This window comes from Aotus nancymaae, unplaced genomic scaffold (assembly GCF_030222135.1).
Source record: "Aotus nancymaae isolate 86718 unplaced genomic scaffold, 86718_ANA_hifiasm-v0.15.2.pri h1tg000030l, whole genome shotgun sequence".
Taxonomy (NCBI): Eukaryota; Metazoa; Chordata; class Mammalia; order Primates; family Aotidae; genus Aotus; species Aotus nancymaae.
The window spans coordinates 11001674-11021502 of NW_026988443.1; the positions used below are offsets into that span (position 1 = coordinate 11001674).

General features: G+C 46.5%; 1 protein-coding gene and 1 long non-coding RNA gene across 3 annotated transcripts in view; one reads left to right on the forward strand and one right to left on the reverse strand.

Annotated features, from left to right (window-relative positions):
- SLC6A2 (solute carrier family 6 member 2) overlaps positions 1–8111 on the forward strand; it is a 50344-nt gene extending 42233 nt beyond the window's left edge. Inside the window, exons 10-14 of one of the 2 annotated variants that reach the window (XM_012447930.2) lie at positions 232–331; positions 1273–1373; positions 1850–2017; positions 3552–3623; positions 4249–5700. In XM_012447930.2, coding sequence (XP_012303353.1) covers positions 232–331; positions 1273–1373; positions 1850–2017; positions 3552–3623; positions 4249–4272 — 465 coding nt within the window. In that variant the 3' untranslated portion in view covers positions 4273–5700. Of the gene's footprint in view, positions 1–231; positions 332–1272; positions 1374–1849; positions 2018–3551; positions 3624–4248; positions 5701–7128 lie in introns of those variants that run through there. The other variant, XM_012447927.3, reaches the window with a different exon arrangement.
- LOC135277243 (uncharacterized) lies at positions 2474–18796 on the reverse strand. Its single transcript, XR_010344836.1, has 3 exons — positions 18629–18796; positions 11695–11809; positions 2474–7368 (listed from the first exon to the last, which is right to left on the reverse strand). It is a non-coding gene; the product is annotated as an uncharacterized LOC135277243 (long non-coding RNA).
- Positions 18797–19829: the final 1033 nt, after the last annotated feature.

Genomic DNA, 19829 nt, shown 5'->3' on the forward strand with positions numbered 1-19829 from the left:
TATTGACCTGAGGGGCAGCAAAAGTCCCTTTTAAGCCCATCTAACTCTTTACTGGCTGAAACGGAGGTGACTGTACCATAACTATAACAGCACCACACCCCTGCGGCCTGTGGTCTCAGACAGGGTTCTGAGAAAGTGGGACGGGGGCAGGTAAGAGTTGATGGACACAACAGTCAGTGCCCACGTTTGGCCAAAAAGGTCCTCAGCCTTCTTCTTCTCTCCCTGCCCCAGGGTGGAATTTATGTGGTGACCCTCCTGGACACCTTTGCTGCGGGCACCTCCATTCTTTTTGCTGTCCTCATGGAAGCCATCGGAGTTTCCTGGTTTTATGGTATGTGAGTGTGTGGAAAAGCCTCAGCTTTCCATTTCCAGGACAGCCACCTAAAATTCCAGAGTCCAGCAAGTTGCTTCTTGGGAACAAATCTCAATCCTTGGCTCATCTTTGGACGAACCTGCCCTTAACAGGAGGCTGCAAAGGCCCCTGAGGGTATCCAGCATCAGCTTCTGAAAGAAGAACCCTTAGGAAAAGGGTGACCCCCAAGTCATACAATTCATTTTACCAGGGGTTGCCAGATTTAGCAAATACAACACAGGTTGCCTAGTTAAACTTGAATTTCAGATAAATAACAAATCACTATTTAGTATAAGTATAGCCCAAATATTGCATCGGACATACTTATTTTATTCCATTATTTATGTGAAATTCAAACTTAACTGGGTATCCTGTATTTTTTCTGGAAAACTTATTCTGGAAGGGAACTGAGAGAATATTTTACAAACCTTAAATGTGTTCATTGTTTGTTTTTCCCCCCAAGTGTCACACCAACATGTTAGTTCTGTTCTCACTCTGCTACCACTCAGAGAGAATCAATGGGAGAGGCTGGGCTCTGCTGTCAGACTGAAGTCAGGGAATGTGCTGTATGTATAGTTGTATTTGTTATTTTCAGAGCAAGTGTAAGCAAGAGGAAAGAGCTGGGCTTTGGAGTCAGGCCGACCGGCTGTGGAATCTGGGGCAAATCCCCTCACCTCTCTGAGCCCAGGTTTCCCTCTGACAAGTTAATTGGGGTGGCACACGAAAGGGGATACTGGTCTGGAGTTTGTCCTCTCCCTCATCCTGCATTACAAAGTGCCCATCCCAACTCTCCCGAGTCCCAGGGTGTCAGCATCTTACCCCACTGCCCTGCTCTCCACCTGGGGCCAGAACCTCATGGGAGGACCTGGCCCTGGCTGTCATGGGGGCCGTTGTAACAGGCCTGCCCTGTGTTTGCACAGGAGTGGACAGGTTCAGCAATGACATCCAGCAGATGATGGGGTTCAGACCAGGCCTGTACTGGAGACTGTGCTGGAAGTTCGTCAGCCCTGCCTTCCTCTTGGTGTGTAGTGTCTGCCGGGAAGCCCTGCATGTGGGGAGCGGGGTGTGCCCAGGATGGAGCTGGGTGGGGATATTTGCTGCTTAGCGGGGAGGCTCTGGGATACAGAGGCCCTGGTCATGTAGAGGGGTCACTTGGGATGCTTGGCCCTGTGGATAACATGGTAGGCATCCACCTTACTGGGGGTTCTCGAGTGGGGGCTGGGACCCTGGGGACTGTTACGCCTGCTCCAAAGTCGCCTTTTGTTCCTCCTCTTTGTTTATTCCCTGTCATCTCTGCCTCCTTTTGATTATCGCTTGCTTCCTGAATTCTTGATTCTCCATCTTTTCCTCTTTCCCGCCTTCCTTCTTTCCTCCCTTTACTGTGATGCTCATTGCTCTTCATTTCTCTCCCACCTTTCTCCCACCTCCTTCTTTCTTTCCCTTCTTGTCTCTCTTCTGCCCTGTCTTCCTTTCTCTCCCTTCCCTGCCCATCCCTAGTTCGTGGTCGTGGTCAGCATCATCAACTTCAAGCCACTCAGCTATGACGACTACATCTTCCCGCCCTGGGCCAACTGGGTGGGGTGGGGCATCTCCCTGTCTTCCATGGTCCTGGTGCCCATCTACATCATCTACAAGTTCCTCAGCACACAGGGCTCTCTTTGGGAGGTGAGCTGTGGGCCTCCCCAGGGGAACAGGGTGGGAGGTGGCTGAGGGGGACGGGAGGATTCTCATTCCTGTTGGGTGGGGGAAGGGAGACAGAAGGACACAGACGCTAGGGTCAGACAGATCCACCTCATTGGCCAGTTATTTACCCTGATGAGCCTCAGTTTCCACATCTGTATCCTGAGGATAATACTGCATGCCCCGAAAGGAAAAGTAAGCACTCAGCGCAGTGCCTGGTGTACAAGTGGTGCTCGGTACATGTTCCTTGGGGAGAGCTTAGCCCTGGAGTTCACTAAGGATTGATTAGACAGACTACCTGAACCCAGCTCACTCTCATGTCCCCATCTAAGCTTTGTCATTTCCCCAGATGTCCGAGCTCTCCCCATCCAAGCCCACTGTGATCTGCTCCACCTGGTTTTCACCTGCCTCTTTCCAGAACCTAATAATCTGATCAGCCTAAACCAGAGATTTCTGAACTATATTTTCTTTCTATGCATTCTGCATATATGTCAATATTTATACATGTGTATATATATATACACACACACACACACACACACACACACATTTATATAAATATTTAGGAAACCGTGCCCTTTATCCTGAAATTAGGCCATTCCTATTTGATTAAAATATCCTTTCTTTCATAAACTAATAGTGACAGTCTTACTCATATCCTTACTTTACAAAACAAAGATCTCATTCCTTCATTCCTTTATCCACTCACTTGGAAGGTATTTACTGGGACCCAGATATATGCCGGGCAGTATTTGAGGCACTAGACAAAAATTCCTGCCCTTATGGAGTTCACATTCTAATGAAGGGCAGGTAAGCAAAATGGAAGGCGATGAGCCACACGGGAACCCAAGGAAGGGAGTGCCCAATGGACAGTCCCCACCCTCAATCTTTGTGATACGTTTCCTGTCTGTGAAATCCCTAAGTTGCAGGGGGGCCCTCTGTTCTGGGTCACTGGGAAGATCAGTGTTCAGTGACCTCATTCTAGATATGGGAACTGGGACCTGAGCTTTCTATTCTCTACACTTCAGGTGGGGGAAGGCTTCCCGCTATCAGTGATCAATTGTTGGTTCAGAACACATGGCTTGAGACCCTGAAAGTGCCCCCACTGCAGGAGGGCTTCCCTGATTCCCTGCAGGGCCAGAGGCCTCCTTCCACATTCTCCCTGCTGCACTTTCTCCAATCTGGGTCTAAGACGATGTGTGTGTTTGTTCATTGCCAGTCCCTTACATGGGCTGTAAGCTCCCCCACAGTAGAGACTGCATGGGTCGCCTTCAAGTCTGGATCCACAGGGCTTAGCCCATGTCTGACCACAGTAGGCGGCTCAAGAAACACTGGTTGGATGAATGACTCAATGGACCAGCTCCACAAACAAGGCTGGAGGTGTCTTCTACAGGCCACGAATGCTGTCCACACGGGGCTGCAGGGCCAAATAGCAGGCGGCCCTCATCTATGGGTGTAGCTGGGTTGCCAGAAAGGTACCCCTGGGTCAAGCTGAGGCCTCCTCTCCTCCTCCTTTCAGAGACTGGCCTATGGCATCACACCGGAGAACGAGCACCACCTGGTGGCTCAGAGGGACATCAGACAGTTCCAGGTGGGTGCAGCCCGCCCCTCTGGGGTGGGGCTCATAAGGGCAGGCCCTGGCTGTTCCCTCCTGTGCACTGCCCAAGGCTGGACCTCACAGCCAGAAAACCCAGAAACCCAGTGTGAGCTGTAGCCCACAGGGGTGTGGTGTCAGGGTCAGAGCAGGAGAGGGACCGTCCTCTGCCTTCTATCAGCCCATGCCTGCCCCTCTGCTCCTTGATCCTGGGATGCGAAATGCCCAGTTTTTCCCATAACTCTGCTTAACCTCTATGAGTTGTTGCCATGGAGTGTCACCAACCATGCTGAAAATTTCTCATCTTGAAGGAATAGCTGCAATACCTTGACCAAGTATTAGAGCATGCAGGGCTAACACATTGGCCAAAGGGGAAAGGGATGGGGGAAAGGGAGGCTCCCTGTGAGCCCATGGCCTCAGGCTTGCCGTGTGACTTTGGGGAGGTTCTGCTGCCCTTTCGGGGCCGTTGTGACAGTTAGGGAATTGACCTGCATGATCCCTGAGGTCCGTGAAGGACGGGGGTGTTTTTCTGCCTCCTCTGCTTCCTGCTGCCCCCACCAGCTGGCCCTGGCTCCTGTCAGTCCCCACCACATCATCAAGTCCTTGCTGTCTTTCTCTGCAGTCAAAACACTGGCTGGCCATCTGAGCCTGCCCGGAGGAGGAGGAGGAACCCCCATGCCAACGCCCGGATCACAGCCAGCTGCTTCACTCCCACCGCGGACACCATCTTGGGATTCCTCCGCTGGAAGCTGTCCTTCTGATCTTCTCTTCTTTTACCAATTACAAATGATTTCATGGCTCTAGTTTTTGTTCGCCTTCTGTGCATCTGGCCTGGGGGCTATTAGCTCAGAGGAGAGAAGCAAACAGGAAAATGACTTATGTTTCGTCCCCTTTGTTTTGGGGGAAGTCTCTCCTACTTTGGGAGCCTGCTGAAGCTAGGTCCTTGAGGTCGGAAACCCCCATCACATTTGCCATTTGCTTAGACTTCGGGCACAGAAGTTCTTAGTCGACCAAATCAGAGAGAGGATGGGTTTTTGATCAGACGCCAATAAAACAAAAATCAAACGTGAAGTCCAGCTGAGTTTAGTGGGGTGGTTGGGGAAGGTACATAGACCCTCCTTTTCTTGCCTACCCGAGGCAGCCCTCTCGTGTCTGAGCCTCAGCCCAGGAGGTAGATTTATTTGCCCCTAAAATGAAGTCGGTGGATAGATACTTTGAGGAATTTGGAGTAGAAACCTTCATAGTAGAAACCTTTATAGCTGATTTTCACTCTGGCCAATCTGAGTTTGATGCATGTGTTCTGGAACATTCCTCCAGCTTCTGGTGGTCAGATGGCCCAGAGCTATGGGGGCCAGGAGGAAGAGGGTAAATGAACCTTAGTGAGCAAGTTCTAGGAGGTGCCTACATCAGACAAGCTGGTAGAGGCCACGAGGCAAGCCATGACTACTGAGGCCTCACGCTGCTCTTGCTCTATGAGACACAGGGAGCCCAGAAACCCATTTGCGCTTCCAGAGACCTGCCTGGGGAAACAGAGACAGGGGCCAAGTGAGGCTGCATGTGTGTCCTCACCGTGCTGTCCTCACAAGACCAGGTGGGCGCCCAACGGCAGCCTGACAGCCTGTCGTGTTAATTTCTTGTTCTTGGGCACCTGCACAACCTCCCCCTGGGAATATCCCGGAGTGGACCCAGGGATCTTGAGAAATGGAGAGTTGACTGTAAACACTCTCATGCACTAGATGTGGCACCTTGGAGGGCAGGGTGAGACAAGCAGTGCAGAAATCCTCTCTCAAGTGGAGGGGAGAATCATTAGGAGTGGATGGGACAGATTGGTGGTTTCAGAGAATTTCTGGGTTTACTTCTAATACAAGCTTGCACTTGGTGCCCTCTGGTGGTGGTGGTGGGGATCAGTAAGAGAAGTGATTCCTACTTTGCTAAATTGGTGGCATCTTTGGGAGGAGTTTCTGTTTATGGTTAGAGTCTCTCACACCCTTGTTGGAGGTATTTGTATTCTGACTGTGGGAGCTCCTGTTGCAGAATCTTGGGAAAAAATAAAAAGGCCGCTGCACTCGCACGTTGAGAAGGTGCTTTGCCTAAAACTAGGGTGTCGCTGAGCCTGGTGAATCCTGCGAGAAGAGGGTTATGAGGGGACCAGGGTCGGGCAGGGAGATGGTTGTGTCTCCCAGGGCCCTGAGGTTTCCTTGCTGGGTCAGGGTCAGGCTCCTCAGGTCATTCTATAGAGAAGAAAAGGGGAATTCAGGAGACTTTGAATCCTTTCGTGTAAAAAAGGTCAGCTGAAAGCCTGAGACAGCACAGGTGGCAGGTGTCTTGAAGCCCTACGAACAATGAGGCTTGAGAATGAGGATAACAATCAGGTCAGGGTCTGAACCCCATTGGTAACTTCCAATCCTCCCATGAAGGGTAACTTCTCCCTAGATGTTACCTTTTTCTTTTTTTTTTGTAGTAAAGCACTTTTATGTACATTACCTCCCATCTGCCCAGTGGGGACTGCAGGGCTATAGCTTCTATCTCCCGATTTCCCAGGTGAGAAAACCAAGGCTCAGCATTTCAGTCACTCTTGCTCAAGGTTTCTCAGCAACTGAGAGATTAAGTTGGACCTTCAGTTCAATTCACGTCCCCTGACTCTCAGCCCAGAGCACTTTGAAATTCCCTGCACAATATGTCTAACCTCACCCAGCACTGTCATTTCTACAAAACTCATTCAAGTGCCAAGGGAATGCTTCTTAGCAAAAGAACAATGTGTTGGAGGATGGGAAGAAGTGAGAGAATGCCGTGTATTTTCCTCTAGCTGGTTTCCAGAGAGGAAACTATTCAGCTGCTCTCTTTTGATGAACGTAATCACTCTTCGGAACAGTTGGACATGAAAAGCTGAGTCTACTTGGCTGAAATGAGAGCAAGCGGTCAGCAAAGGCTGTGTGCATTAGAGCAGGGGCATGCTTCCGAGAGAGCCTGCCATTTCCTCTTTGCCATCTGCATGTGGCCCCTTCTGCCTCCAGACATTTGTCCCAGGGGTGAATCGGAGATGTGGTGCTAGCTGAATCAACACCAAACCAATGCAATGGTGCTGCCTTGAGGCAGAAGTTGGCTCCTGAATCTGCCGGGGAGGTGGTGGGGGACCCTGGCTCCAAGTCCAGGTCCCCCAGGAGTGTGGGGGTACCCAGAAAGCCCTTGGAAGTTCTCGGGGAGGTGCTTAGAGACCATTTGGGCTTACCTTTCCCACCCACATGTAATGGAGAGAGAGTATGTGCTTTATGTTATGTTAAGTCAGGTTTGACTTCCTTTTTGTAGGCTTTTTTTAATAGCAGAGGTCACCCAGGACGAGGGTGCTGTGTACTGTATATGACACTTGACACTTTTGATATTTTGTCAGGTTTTTAAAGAATTATTATCCTTCATGAAATGTAAAGCGTCAGTTTGAGACCATCACATTTACAGCTACTCAACGTCTAGTTATTTAGCACCCACCTGTTAGCCTTCATTCTAGATGAAGACAAGACAAGGGAGAAAGAGAGCTACCGACTCTTGCCAGATATCCTGCTGAACAGAAATCCCCGAAGCTGCCTTAATTCTCAAAGGGAGTTGCCGCTCAGATGGGAGCCAGTTCCTGCCATATGATCTGTTTTCCAGCCTCGCTAATGTGAGACTGAAGCATTCTTACCAAAGAAGTCATTTCTTAGTAAAGAAGCCCATTGAACTCACTTCATTTGTTTATTTTCTTCGAAAGCTGCAGAAGAGAGAAAAACAGAGAAGGCTCATGGTGTGGTGGAAACAGAACAGGATGTAGGGTGTTACAGACCTGGATGTGCAGACCACTAGCTGGGTGGCCTGAGGATAGTGGCTTCATCTTTGGGGGTTTCAAGATTCTTTGTCTTTAAAATCAGGGGTTGTATCAGATCATCAAAGTTCCCATTCCATTAAAGGCATCCCTGCATATCTCCATAATGATGTCGTCCTGTTACAATTACAATGAAGGAAACACATCACCTAACTTTAAGAATTTTCCAGAATGGACTGATGACCAATGATCTCTCTATCAGAGAAATGTCAGATGTCTAGCCTCCAGAACTTTGATTTTTCTGGACATTCAATAGTTCCTCTTTCTCAGATATTTTTAGCTGATTCCAGAAACACTTGGTATTTGTTTTTAATCCAAACCTTTTGTTTTGAGGAATTGGAGGGTAACACGTTGTCATGCCCTGTGAGTCCCGGGATCCACAGCTCTGCTGTGGTTGCAGAAGTCACTGAAACATTGGTGAATGTGAGGTCACCTTTGGGGTACCTGCCCTTATCCCTTTGTCTCTCTGCCTCTGTGTAAATAAAGACTGTTTCGATTGTGTCCTCTCTGTGTCATGGACTGTTTCAATGTCATGCAGATTTCTGTGTCTGATTTGGATTTATTTTAAAAGCTGTTCTCTTCATGGAAATATAAGTGTACAGAATAATAAAGAGTTTTTCCTGGGCTATGTATCTGGTAGTGGAGTTCCGAATGCTTTCTTTCATGAAGGTAGAATGCTACAAATTATGTAAGGCAAGTGGGTGTGTCTATGATCAGCTTCCAGCTAGTAAAGAAGAGCTTCTGGTCATAGTGACCCACCTTTTAATCAAATAACTCTTTTTAGAACCTATGGAAAGGGAGATTGGAAGGGGTTAAATCTGTAATCTTAGCTTTGAGATCAACAAATATTTTTAAATAAAAAGAGGGCACCAAGTAATACCAGGTTTAGTTTAGTTTTCATTTCTAAGGCTGAGTTTCAAGGGGCTCAGAACCTCCTGTTTGATTGAATTAAATACACAATTTAGTGCATGTGTGAATTTTTCTGGGGAGAGGGATACATTCACATGTAGACCCTTGGAAGATCTAAGTCTCTGTCTGGGGAAGATGTAAACTGAATGTTGTCATTGTTTGGAGAAGATGTGAACTTACAGGTAATTATTTTTAGTACAAGCCAGCAAGCAGATAGTGACCCCAATATAAAAGACGTGTTGTCAAATAAGTATTCAGTCAATGTCTTCAAATATGTAAAGGCTGTCAGAGAGCGTGTGGGGGGCCCAAGTGCTGAAATGCTGCCAACGGTAGGAAGCCCAGGAAGATAGTTTGCAAGATTTGGCCAGAACAGAGAATGGGCTGTTGCTGGAAGTGGTAATTCCAGCTTTAGAAATATGCAAGCAGATAGCAGGCAATGTCTCCTGTGGATGCAATGTCAGGTGGAATTGGGGGAGGGAGGTTACACAACCCCTAAGATCCCTTCCATTTGGAGCTCTTAGGATTTTCTTTGGACAGTTGCAAGCCAGTCTTGAACAGCAGCACTGGGAGATGCAAATACACTCATGCCAAGGATCCTGGGGTAGGAGTGGTTTGGCCTCACAAATTGGAGTTGGGCAGACATCCCAGAGAGGCTATTATCATTCTGATCATTTTGCTTCAACCCAGAATTGGAATTGGGCTTTATTATAGTGAATCAAACAGAAGGCAGCTGTGCTTCCGGCATTCCCTTGTGCCTGCCTAGATCTAGTGAGCAGTGGTCCTGTGGGAGAAGGAGAGGGAGGCTGGTCCAGATCTTTTGTGGGGGTGATGAAGGAGCTGGCTGCCCAGGCTTCCACCCTTCCCTTAGGCTGATAACGCAGTAGGAGAAGCTGGAGGAACACAGATGAGCCTCACTTTAGGCATCTGGTGTGACCCGCCTAAGGTCACACAGCTACCGGAGGGCAAAGTCAGGTCACCTACATATTAAATTCGGTGTCCTATGGAAATAAGGTGGGGTGGGGACCAGACAAGTCCTGACAGACACCACAGAACTGTGGGAAGGGGCTGCAGAGCTACAAGGACTTGGTTACCTAACTGGAGCTTCTTGCAGGGGACTGGGAACATCGCTTTGTCACACAGTCTCAAACAGGACTGGAAGGATCAATGCTGTTAGGGACTAAGGCTCTGGAAAAGTTTTGGCCCCCTCAGTGTCCACTTGAGACCAGCTACTCTGATGTGATGATTGAGTCATGTTGGACAAGTCATTGCTAAGCCTTGGCTCTCCCAGCTGTAAAATGAGAAAGTTGGATGGGGTGATTCTGTAAAGTCCTTTCTGTTTCTGACCCTATGAGATACACTCAGAGACCTGGCATAAAGTTGATGGGCTAATTCATATGAAGCCGTAAATGGCTACTTTGTCAGGCAGAGACAGATAAAGGCGGGAATTGCTGCCTTTTGTTCATCCTGTGAGTTTAGTGCAGGGCTTGGCAAACTATTTCTGTAAAGGTCTCTATCGCGACTTCTCAACTGCTGTCATAGCAGTCACCTTATTTGTAAATATCAAGTGGTGAGCTGGATTTGGCCTGGAGTCTGTGGTTTGCAGACCTCTGGTTTGGTGGAAGGAGTGAAGGATCCAGAGTTGGCCTAGGCAGGGTTTGAGTCTCAGCTTTACCACTGACTGCTGTGGAATCTTGAACAAGTTATGTAAAACTTTCAAAGGCTTTCTTCTTTCTGAAGAGTGACAATAAGATTGCCACAAGGGAGTTTTCAGGAAGATGAAACAAGGTAATGTACACTTAGAGCAACTCGCTGGGGCCACAGTGCCTGGATTCAAACCCTCATTCCATCACTCCACAGTGTGAATCCCTGGGCAAGTTACATAACTTCCCTATGCCTCCGTTTATCATCAATAAATGGGAATGACAGTACTGACCCCTAATAGGATCACAGGCAGGATTAAATGTTAATATTGTATTCAGAATAGTACCACCTACACAGCTTATCTTATTATATATTCAGTCAATGTCAGCTACAGGATGAATGTCTGTTTCTTCCTCTCACCACCTCTGCCTATTTTAAAGGCAACCCAGCTACCACTGTTTTTCATAAGGCCAAATCAGTGTCTGTTTCCTCGTCTTCTCAGATCTCCTCCTTAGGATGGTGCCCTCCTTAGGATGATGCCCTTGAATTTGGTTCTGGGTAGCCAAATCCAAGTTTCCCTGGATCTGAGTACATGCAGCCACCTGGGCAGGAAGTTGAAGCTTATGGCAATCCCGAGCTCCACAGACCTTGCCTCCTGCAGGACTCAGCTGCCCCATAAGCCCTCGGCTGTCAGCCCCCATTAGAATACTAGCATGAGAGATGTTACTCTAGGCCAACCCTGGTCTCAGTTATGACCCAGAAAGGGAGGAGACAGAGGTAGACTCCTCAAACAGCTGACAACTGTCTGGGTCCTGGTGTCCTGCCTATCAGCTACTGGTTCTGTCAGACTCAGGCCTGGGGAAACCTGGGTCAGGCCAGACTAGCAAGGCATGAGGGTAAAGATTGGGCTGCAGGATATCAAGGGGGGGCCACCCTGTCCCCAGAGAAAACCCAGCAGGGCCACAGCCTGCAATGCCCAGGAGGCACAGAGCCACGGTCCCTGCAGCAGGGGATGGTTGTTAGGTGGGGAGCACTCCTCACACCCCTGCAGCTCCAGGCTGCACTCCAGACCCCAGCCCAGGAGGTGCAGACAGAGTCAGAAGAAGAGAGGCCTAACACCACAGCAGCCCCTGATCACAGTCGGCCCAGCAACAGGGTGCCTGCCTGCTGTCCACCTCAAGCCATTCCCAGGACCCTGATAAACCTGTCTTCTTGCACCACAGCCACCAAACTACCCCCTAGTAGTTGCCATTGACCCATGACCCACAACTGCAGTCACTTGCTGGTAACAATCCCCTATCAAGGGGAGAAGGGACAAGGTAGGGCATGCATTTGAGGCATACTCACTCACATAAGGAGAGCACTGCAGCTCCAGCTGGTCAAACGAGCTGCAGAGTCAGACCAGGGAGTGTCAAAGACAAGATTAGGGGATCTGGGGCTCCACAGTTACATTTGTGGAGCCCTTGCCCTTGAGTTTTGGAATTGGAAAGACAACACAGCACAAGGAGTGCCTGTCTTCATTAAAACACTCAGTTGAGAGGACGAGGCCACACTGCAGCCACGCAAGCCCTGGATTTCCATGAGGACCAAGGCTTTAGGAGCATCAGCACCTTGGACAAGGCCAATTGGCTGAGCGGCCTTCAGTTAGTGAACAGGTTGGCTTACCTTGTGTCAGTTACTGTTGTGAGTTCTTTGCAAATGTCAGTCACTGAATCCTCTTTATGACTCCATGGGGTAGCATGATTATTAGCATGAGTATTCCCTTTTATAAATGGGGAATCTGAGACACAAACAGATGAAATCACTTACTAGTTGATGGAACTGGGATTTGAACCCAGGAAGTCTGGCTCCAGTCTGTGTCTTTAACCACTAATCTGCCTCCTTCCCTGGTTCTCGGCCACATGGGAATAACACATTCAGACTGGTATGGACGCGAGTCCTCCTCTACTTCCAACCCTTCTTCAATTGCAAATGCATAATACTAAAAAAAAATCTTTACTTATGTGTATACATATATAAGTTGTACACATATATGTAATTTAACACACATAATGTGTGTTATACACATATATGCCTAATTTTAACAAAAATATGTAAACATATATATATTTAAGTGCTTACAGTGTGCTAGGAAGCAAACAACTTGCCCTAGATCACATAGTAAGAGTTCAGTTTGGACAGAGACTCCCTGTCTCCCAGGAAAAATATCCTGGCTTTCTCCAAACCCCCAATCCTGTAGTCTCTGGTTCCTTATGCCAGATACAAGTTCCGTCTGGGCTCACAAGCCACAACAAAGATTAGGCACATATATACTAGTATGCAAGTGACTGCATCTAACAGAAACATAACTATGGTTTCTTCATAAATGGGATTTCCTTTCTCTCTTGTAACAAACAGGCAGTGGGTCAGGGACAGGGTGGTGTGCAGGAAGAAGAGAGAGAAGTAACTTTGGTCCTAGAGAAGGACTTCAACAGGGTCCCCTGCCTGGATGTGTCCAGAAGCCCGGGATGGCTCTGGGGCTGCTTTAAAAAGTTATTTAAAAATTAGACGCCTTCTAGCTTCTTGTTCCACTATTCATTGCATGTGGTGCTCATCCTCATGGAGAAAAGATGGTGAATCCACCTGCAGACACCTTGCCCACCTTTCAGGCAGGTGGGGAGGGAGAGAGAAAAGGTAAAAGCAGAAGCCAGCTGAGTCCTCTCTTGTCATTCTGGAGGAGAAGAGCTTCCATGGAACCCCTCCACTGTCTGCCTACACCCCATTGGCCAAATTTGTACAATACAGCAACCCCTGACTATAAGACAGTCTGGAGAAGTAAGAACTTTTGTTGGATATGCTGCTACCCTGAATAGAATCATGGTTCTCTTAGGGAGAGGATTGGAAAGACATTGAGGAGATGCTGATCACTGTCTCCCTCTCTGCAGCTTCATTACCCCAGATTCCCTCATCTGCTGAGAACAAGAGTGGAAAGCACCCTGGACTGAGAGGCCACACATGAGGGTATCTATGTCTTATGGTCTGATACTAGTTACTCCCTTGGGCTCAAGCTATGGGGACTCAGGACTCAAGTCCTGCAGGGGGAAGACAGACAGATCTGGGGCTGGCATTTGCAGAGGCACCACTGAGCTGTCGGGTAGATACGTCTATTGAGCGGAGTGTTTCTGCCCATTCCCTGGCCCGACAGTAGTTGACTTAGCAACAATGTAGGGAGATTTCTAATTGATAATATGAACACCGTGGCCACCAGGTGGCACCAACACACACTTCTGCTGCTGAGCCAAGGCTGAGCCCAGACCTTTCTCAGAGCCTGTCTGAATCCTCAACACTCTCTGGAACCAGGGGAGTAAAAAGCAGTTTTGTATGAATGAAAAGATCCATTTAGTTTTGTTACTATTATATCTCGGATGCACTTATTCATTAATTCATTCAGTGATCAGAATCCCATGTGGTTCTACAATGTTCCAGGAAAGAACTAAGGAAAACAGAGAAGGAATAGTCCTGCTCGGAAGGAGCTCTAAGTCTAATGGGGAGAGGAATCGTGTGTTGATCAGGAAACATTTATTGAGCACCTATTGCCTACTCATGGAAAGCCCTTTAGTGGCTCCTCATTGCCTTCAAAGTAAATTCAAGTCCTCAGCCTCCCTGTCTTCATCTCACCCCACCTCATTGCACCACACCCTACACTAGCTGCACATAACTCAGCACACCCTGTCTCCCTGAGCCTCAGCCTTCGGCTCTTCCCCCTCTCTCATCTCTCTGAACCTGGATAACTCCTGTCTGTCACTCAAGATATCAGACCCTAAAAAAATGCCTAACCTATCCATCACCACATTTGCCACATTTATTGAAATGATCTTTCAGGGGATCAGCAACTTTTGAGACAGGAGGCAGTAACTGCTTATTCATATTTTTATGCTTGGTGCTTAGATGCGAATCTGGCACATGTAGGCCTTAAGGGGATGGTTGGGTTTATAGAGATGAATGAGACAACGTCATCTCATAACCTGGCAGAGAAATCATGCACAGGGCCCCATGTGGGGAGACCAGAGCGGGCTCCCCATAGCAGGTGGTAGAGTTGAGTCTTAGGGAAATTCTAGGTCATGAGAATAGCAAAAGTGACAGCACAGAGGCATGAATTGGTAGCAGAGAGTACAAGAACTGCAGAAACTTGCATGGTCCAAGCAGAAGAGCATAAAATTCAGAATATGAGAATTCTGAATTCATCCTGTGCTGAGATAAGGAAGTGGCTGGGCACGGTGGCTCACACCTGTAATCCCAGCACTTTGGGAGGCCAAGGCGGGTGGATCAAGAGATCAGGAGTTTTGAGACCAGCCTGACCAACACGGTGAAACCTCGTCTCTACTAAAAATACAAAAAAAAATTGGCTGGGTGTAGTGGCACATGCCTGTAATCCCAGCTACTCAGGAGGCTGAGGCAGAAGAATTGCTTGAACCTGGGAGCAAGAGGTTGCAGTGAGCCGAGATCATGCCATTACAACACTCCAGCCTAGGTGACAGAGCGAGACTCTGTCTCAACAACAACAAAAAAAACTACTTGGCCACCATACGAAGAGACTAAAGAACTAACTCATTACTTTGAAAACTTAAATAAAGGGAAAGAACTGAGCATTTCTTCTGCTTTTTCTATTTAAACTGTGCTACTCACTGGGTAACCAAAACGCAGATGAAGAGAAGTTTCTCATACTAACGTTAATAAATGAAGAAGGAATGACAGAATCAGAGTATCACCACTTTTTTTGTTTGTTTGTTTTTTTCCTGAGACGGAGTTTCGCTCTTGTTACCCAGGCTGGAGTGCAATGGCGCGATCTCGGCTCACCACAACCTCCGCCTCCTGGGTTCAGGCAATTCTCCTGCCTCAGCCTCCTGAGTAGCTGGGATTACAGGCACGTGCCACCATGCCCAGCTAATTTCTTGGATGTGACACCAAAATTGAAAGCAAAAACCATAGAAGAAAAAATAAGACAAAACGGACTTCATCAAAATTAAAAAATTTCTGTGCATCAAAAGACTCTATCAATAGAATGAAAAGGCAATACATGGAATGAGAGAAAATATACGCAAATTAACAGATAAGAGATTAATATCCAGATTATATAAAGAACTTCCAAGTCAACAACAACAACAAAATCCTCAATCTAAAAACGGGCAAAGGACTTGAATAGCTACTTCTCCAAACATACACAAGCACATAAAAAGATGTTCAATATCACATCAATAAGAAAATGCAAATCAAAACCACAGCAAGATACCACTTCATACTCATTAGATTATTATAAAAAGCAAAGCAAAACAAAACCAGAAAATAAGTGTTGATGAGGATGTAGGGAAATTGGAACATTTGTACATTCCTGGTAGAAATGTAAAATGGTGGTGCTGCTGTGGAAAACAATGAAGTGCGTCCTCAAAAAAATTAAAATAGAATTAACATACGATCCAGCAATTCTTCTAGGCATATATCCAACAGAAATGAAAGCAGAGATCCGGACAGATATTTTTATACCACGCAGCATTATTCACAATAGCAAAAAGGTTAAAGCAACCCAAGTGTCCACTGATGGATGCATGAATACACAAATTACAGTATATACATACAATGGAATATTATTTAACCTTAAAAAGGAAATTCTCATGCATGTTACAACACGGATGAAACCTTGAGGACACTGTGTTAAGTAAAATAAGCCAGACCCAAAAGGACAAATATTATATGATTCCATTTATATGAGGTACCTAGACTACTGAAATTCACACAGAGAGAAAGTAGAATGGTGGTTACTGGGGCATGGGGGAGAAGGAAATGGCAGTCATTGTTTAATGGGTACAGAGTTTCAGTTTGGGAACTGGATGGTAGTGATGGTTAATACAATATGTATATACTTAATGCCACTAAACTGTACATCTATAAATGGTTAAAATAGTAAATTGTTCTATTTTATCACAATAAAAGTATTTTTAAAATTCTATGAAAAAGAAATTAGAAAACAAGATAACCTGCTAAATAAAGTTTAGGTGTTAAAGAGAAGCTAAATAGTGGACATGCCTGATGACAAAATTATAGATGTAGAAAGGGAAATCAACAAAATTTCCTGGAACAAAACAAGAAGACAAAAAGAATACGTGACAGAAAACGAAGAAAAATGAAGGAAAGATCCAAGAAACCTAACAGATATTCCTATGACAGAATTGCTAATTATCTACCCATTATTCTTTCTCCCCATCTTCATTAAGAACAGAATCTTGTTCTGATAAAGAGGGAAATATGCCTAAATACGTATACATTCTCAAGACTCTCCCTGCAGGTGAGGTAGCATCTAGCTCTGGCCAATGACAGGTAAGTGAAACTGGGTAAGGTTTCCAGAAAAATTCTTTCTCTTTCTGTCTTTCCGTTTTTTTTTTCTTTCTTCCTTTCTTTTCTTCCTGTCTCTCTTTCTCTCTTCCTTCCTCCCTCCCTCCTTCTACCTTCCCTTCTCCCTTCCCTTCCCTCCCTTCCTTTCCTTTCTCTTTCTTTTCTCCTTCCTCCCTTCCTTCCTTCCCTCCCCCCTCCCCTTCCCCTTTCCCTCCTTTCTTTCTTCCCTCCTTCCCTCCTTCCTTCTTTCCTTCAGTCTCACTCTGTTGCTCAGGCTGGAGTGCAGTGGCATGATCTCGACTCACTGCAACCTCTGCCTCCCGGATTCAAGCAATTCTGCCTCAGCCTCCTCGGTAGCTGGGATTACAGATGTGCGACACCACACCTGGCTAATTTTTTTTTTTGTATTCTTAGTAGAGATGGGGTTTCACCATGTTGGTCAGGATGGTCTCAAACTCCTGACCTTGTGATCCACCCACCTCGGCCTCCCAAAGATTTTTTCAAGGGAAGAAGCATAGCTGGCATGCCCCTTAGTCTCTCTGCTCTTCCCACTTCTTCCTTCTTGAAATGTGTACAGGATGCCTAGAGATGCAATAAGAACTACCTCAGAACAATGAGGATAAAAGCCACATCTTCTTAAGATGGAAGAAAGAGAAGAGAATAAGTCTTTGATGACAACATTGAGCCACTATCCGTGTACTGCCTATCTTTATCCTTCTTCCAATACAGTGTCAGTTTCTGTACAATGCAATCCTAACATGATCCAATAGGCATGCCAGAATGAAAAAAAGAGAAAAGAAAATGGGGGAAAAGCAATAATGGATAAAAACTGCCCTGAGTTGAAGACTTCAACTTTCAGATGGAAAGGACCCACTGAATGCCAATGAAGAATGAGAACAAAATTAAAGTGTGAACGAAACCAAAGGCACTCTCCACAATAGAAGATAGGAAATGTGCCATTATGTCTTTTCTGAAAAAGTTTTTCCAGGAATAAAATAATTTCTGGGAAATTTGTTTCAAAAGTAAAAACACATGATTTAAAAAGAACACAGACACAGTATGTAATTAACAGTGGTATCAGACACGGTGGCTCACGCATGTAATTCCAGCACTTCGGGAGGCTGGGGTGGGTGAAGCCACCTGAGGTCAGAAGTTCAAGACCAGCCTGGCCAACGTGGTGAAACCCCATCTCTACTAAAAATAAAAAATTAGCCGGGCATGGTGGTACATGCCTGTAATCCCAACTACTAGGTAGGCTGAGGCAGGAGAATCACTTGAACCCAGGGGGTGGAGGTTGCAGTGAGCCAAGATTGGGCCACTGCACTCCAGCCTGGGTGATACAGAGAGACTCTGTCTCAAAAAATAGAAAGAAAGAAAGAGTGGGATTATCTTGGGAGTACAATGGAAAGAAACCCTAATACCACAGCTATACAGCAGACCTAAAAACAATCAGTCTTGATTAGACATCAAATAACTCTATGAAAAGTGTTTTAAAGACGAACATAGATATCATAAACTATATGGTTAAGAACTTAAAAGTACAAGCTTTGAGGTAAAGCAATGCATTTTTTTAATCAAAAGGCAAAAATAACCCACAAAAATCAACTATATAAAAGACATGTTCCATAAAGGAACGTATCGCACTTTTGCACAATTAGCATATAAGGAATGATGAATGATGCATGATGCTTACTTTTTTTTTTTTTTTTAATTTTTGTATTTTGAGTAGAGATAAGCTTTCACTATGTTGGCCGGGTTGGTCCTGAACTCCTGACCTCAAGTGATCCACCTGCCTCAGCCTCTCAAAGTGCTAGGATTACAGGCGTGAGTCACCGCACCTGGCTGGCAAGTAAAGAACAAACTTTCTGAATAACAAAACCAAAGCTCCCACAGTCAATTCAGAGTTGAGAACCACTCATACTATTGAATTAATACTCAATCATTTTAGATTTATAAAAGGTACCGGTGATAATCATTTCTCCTTTTTTTTTTTCCTTAACTAAAATCGAACTTGTCATTTATCAACTTCTTTGCTTATCAACCTTTGCCTATTAACTTATATTAAAGAATAATTTGGGCCACGCACAGTGCCTCACACCTGTAATCCCAGCACTTTGGGAGACCGAGGAGGGGTGGATCACGAGGTTGGGAGTTTGCGACCAGCCTGACCAACATGACGAAACCCCGTTTCTACTAAAAATACAAAAAATTAGCAGGGCATGGTGGCGCGTACCTGAAATCCCAGCTACTCAGGAGTCTGAGGCAGGAGAATTGCTTGAAACCGGGAGGCAGAGGTTGCAGTGAGCCAAGATCGCGCCACTACACTCCAGCCTGGGCAACAGAGTGAGACTCTGCCTAAAAAAAAAAAAAAAAAAAAAAGAATAATTTGAAAACTAAGTTGAGGTTTAATTTTTTTCCCTTTTTTCTTGTTTCCTTCTCCCAATAAAAAATGAGGAGGTTGTTATTTGATTATACTTACCCTAAACCTTATACTCACTGAAAATTATAAGTTAAAATACTAATAAGCAATTATAATTTCCTACTGTCTCAACTATTTTTTCTTACCTTTACAGGAACTCTACATTTTAAATGTTATTAAATTTTAAATTCTAAATTTTATGAACTAGTATCTCATTTAGAGATTCACTTTTTCTTTTATAGTTTTTATAATTAAAATTTCATTTTTTAAATTTTTTATTTTTTTTTAATTTTTAGTAGAGATGGGGTTTCACCATGTTGGCCAGGCTGGCCCTGAACTCCTGACTTCAAGTGATCCACCTGCCTCAGCCTGTCAAAGTGCTGGGATTACAGGCATGAGACACCACGCCCGGTGACTGGCGAGATCACCGCTCACTGCCACCTCCGCTTCCCAGGCTCAAGCAATCTTCCCACCTCAGCATCCCAAGTAGATGGGACAACAGGCAAGCACCACTGAGGCAGAAAAATAGGATCTGGAGGCAGGGAACATAAAGTCGATTTCACACTTCAGCTGTAAACAGGAAATATCCTCTCCATAGGGCGTAGGCCAAGTAAATGACTTTGTAACCTTATTTCATCCTCTCCATAGGGCGTAGCCCGAGTAAATGACTTTGTAACCTTACCCTTACCCTTACGCCGGCGGCGGCGGCGGCGGCGGCGGCGGCGGCGGCGGCGGCGGCGGCCGGCGGCCGGCGGCGGCTCCTGGTGCTGCAGCGGGGTCGAGGCGGCGGAGGCAGAGGCCGAGGAGATGAGCAGCCGCTGGAAGCGGTTGGGTGGGCGGCAGGGCACCTCCAGGCCGGCCGCCAGCTTGGCCTTGTTGGCGCTGGTCAGGCGCTTGAGGTGCACGAGCAGCTGCGGCTGGTCGCGGCGGAAGTGCGGGCTGTGGAAGTGGTGGAAGGACCCGCCCCGCCGGCCCGCCGCCCCCCGGCCCCGGCCCGGGCCCCCGCCCGGCCCTG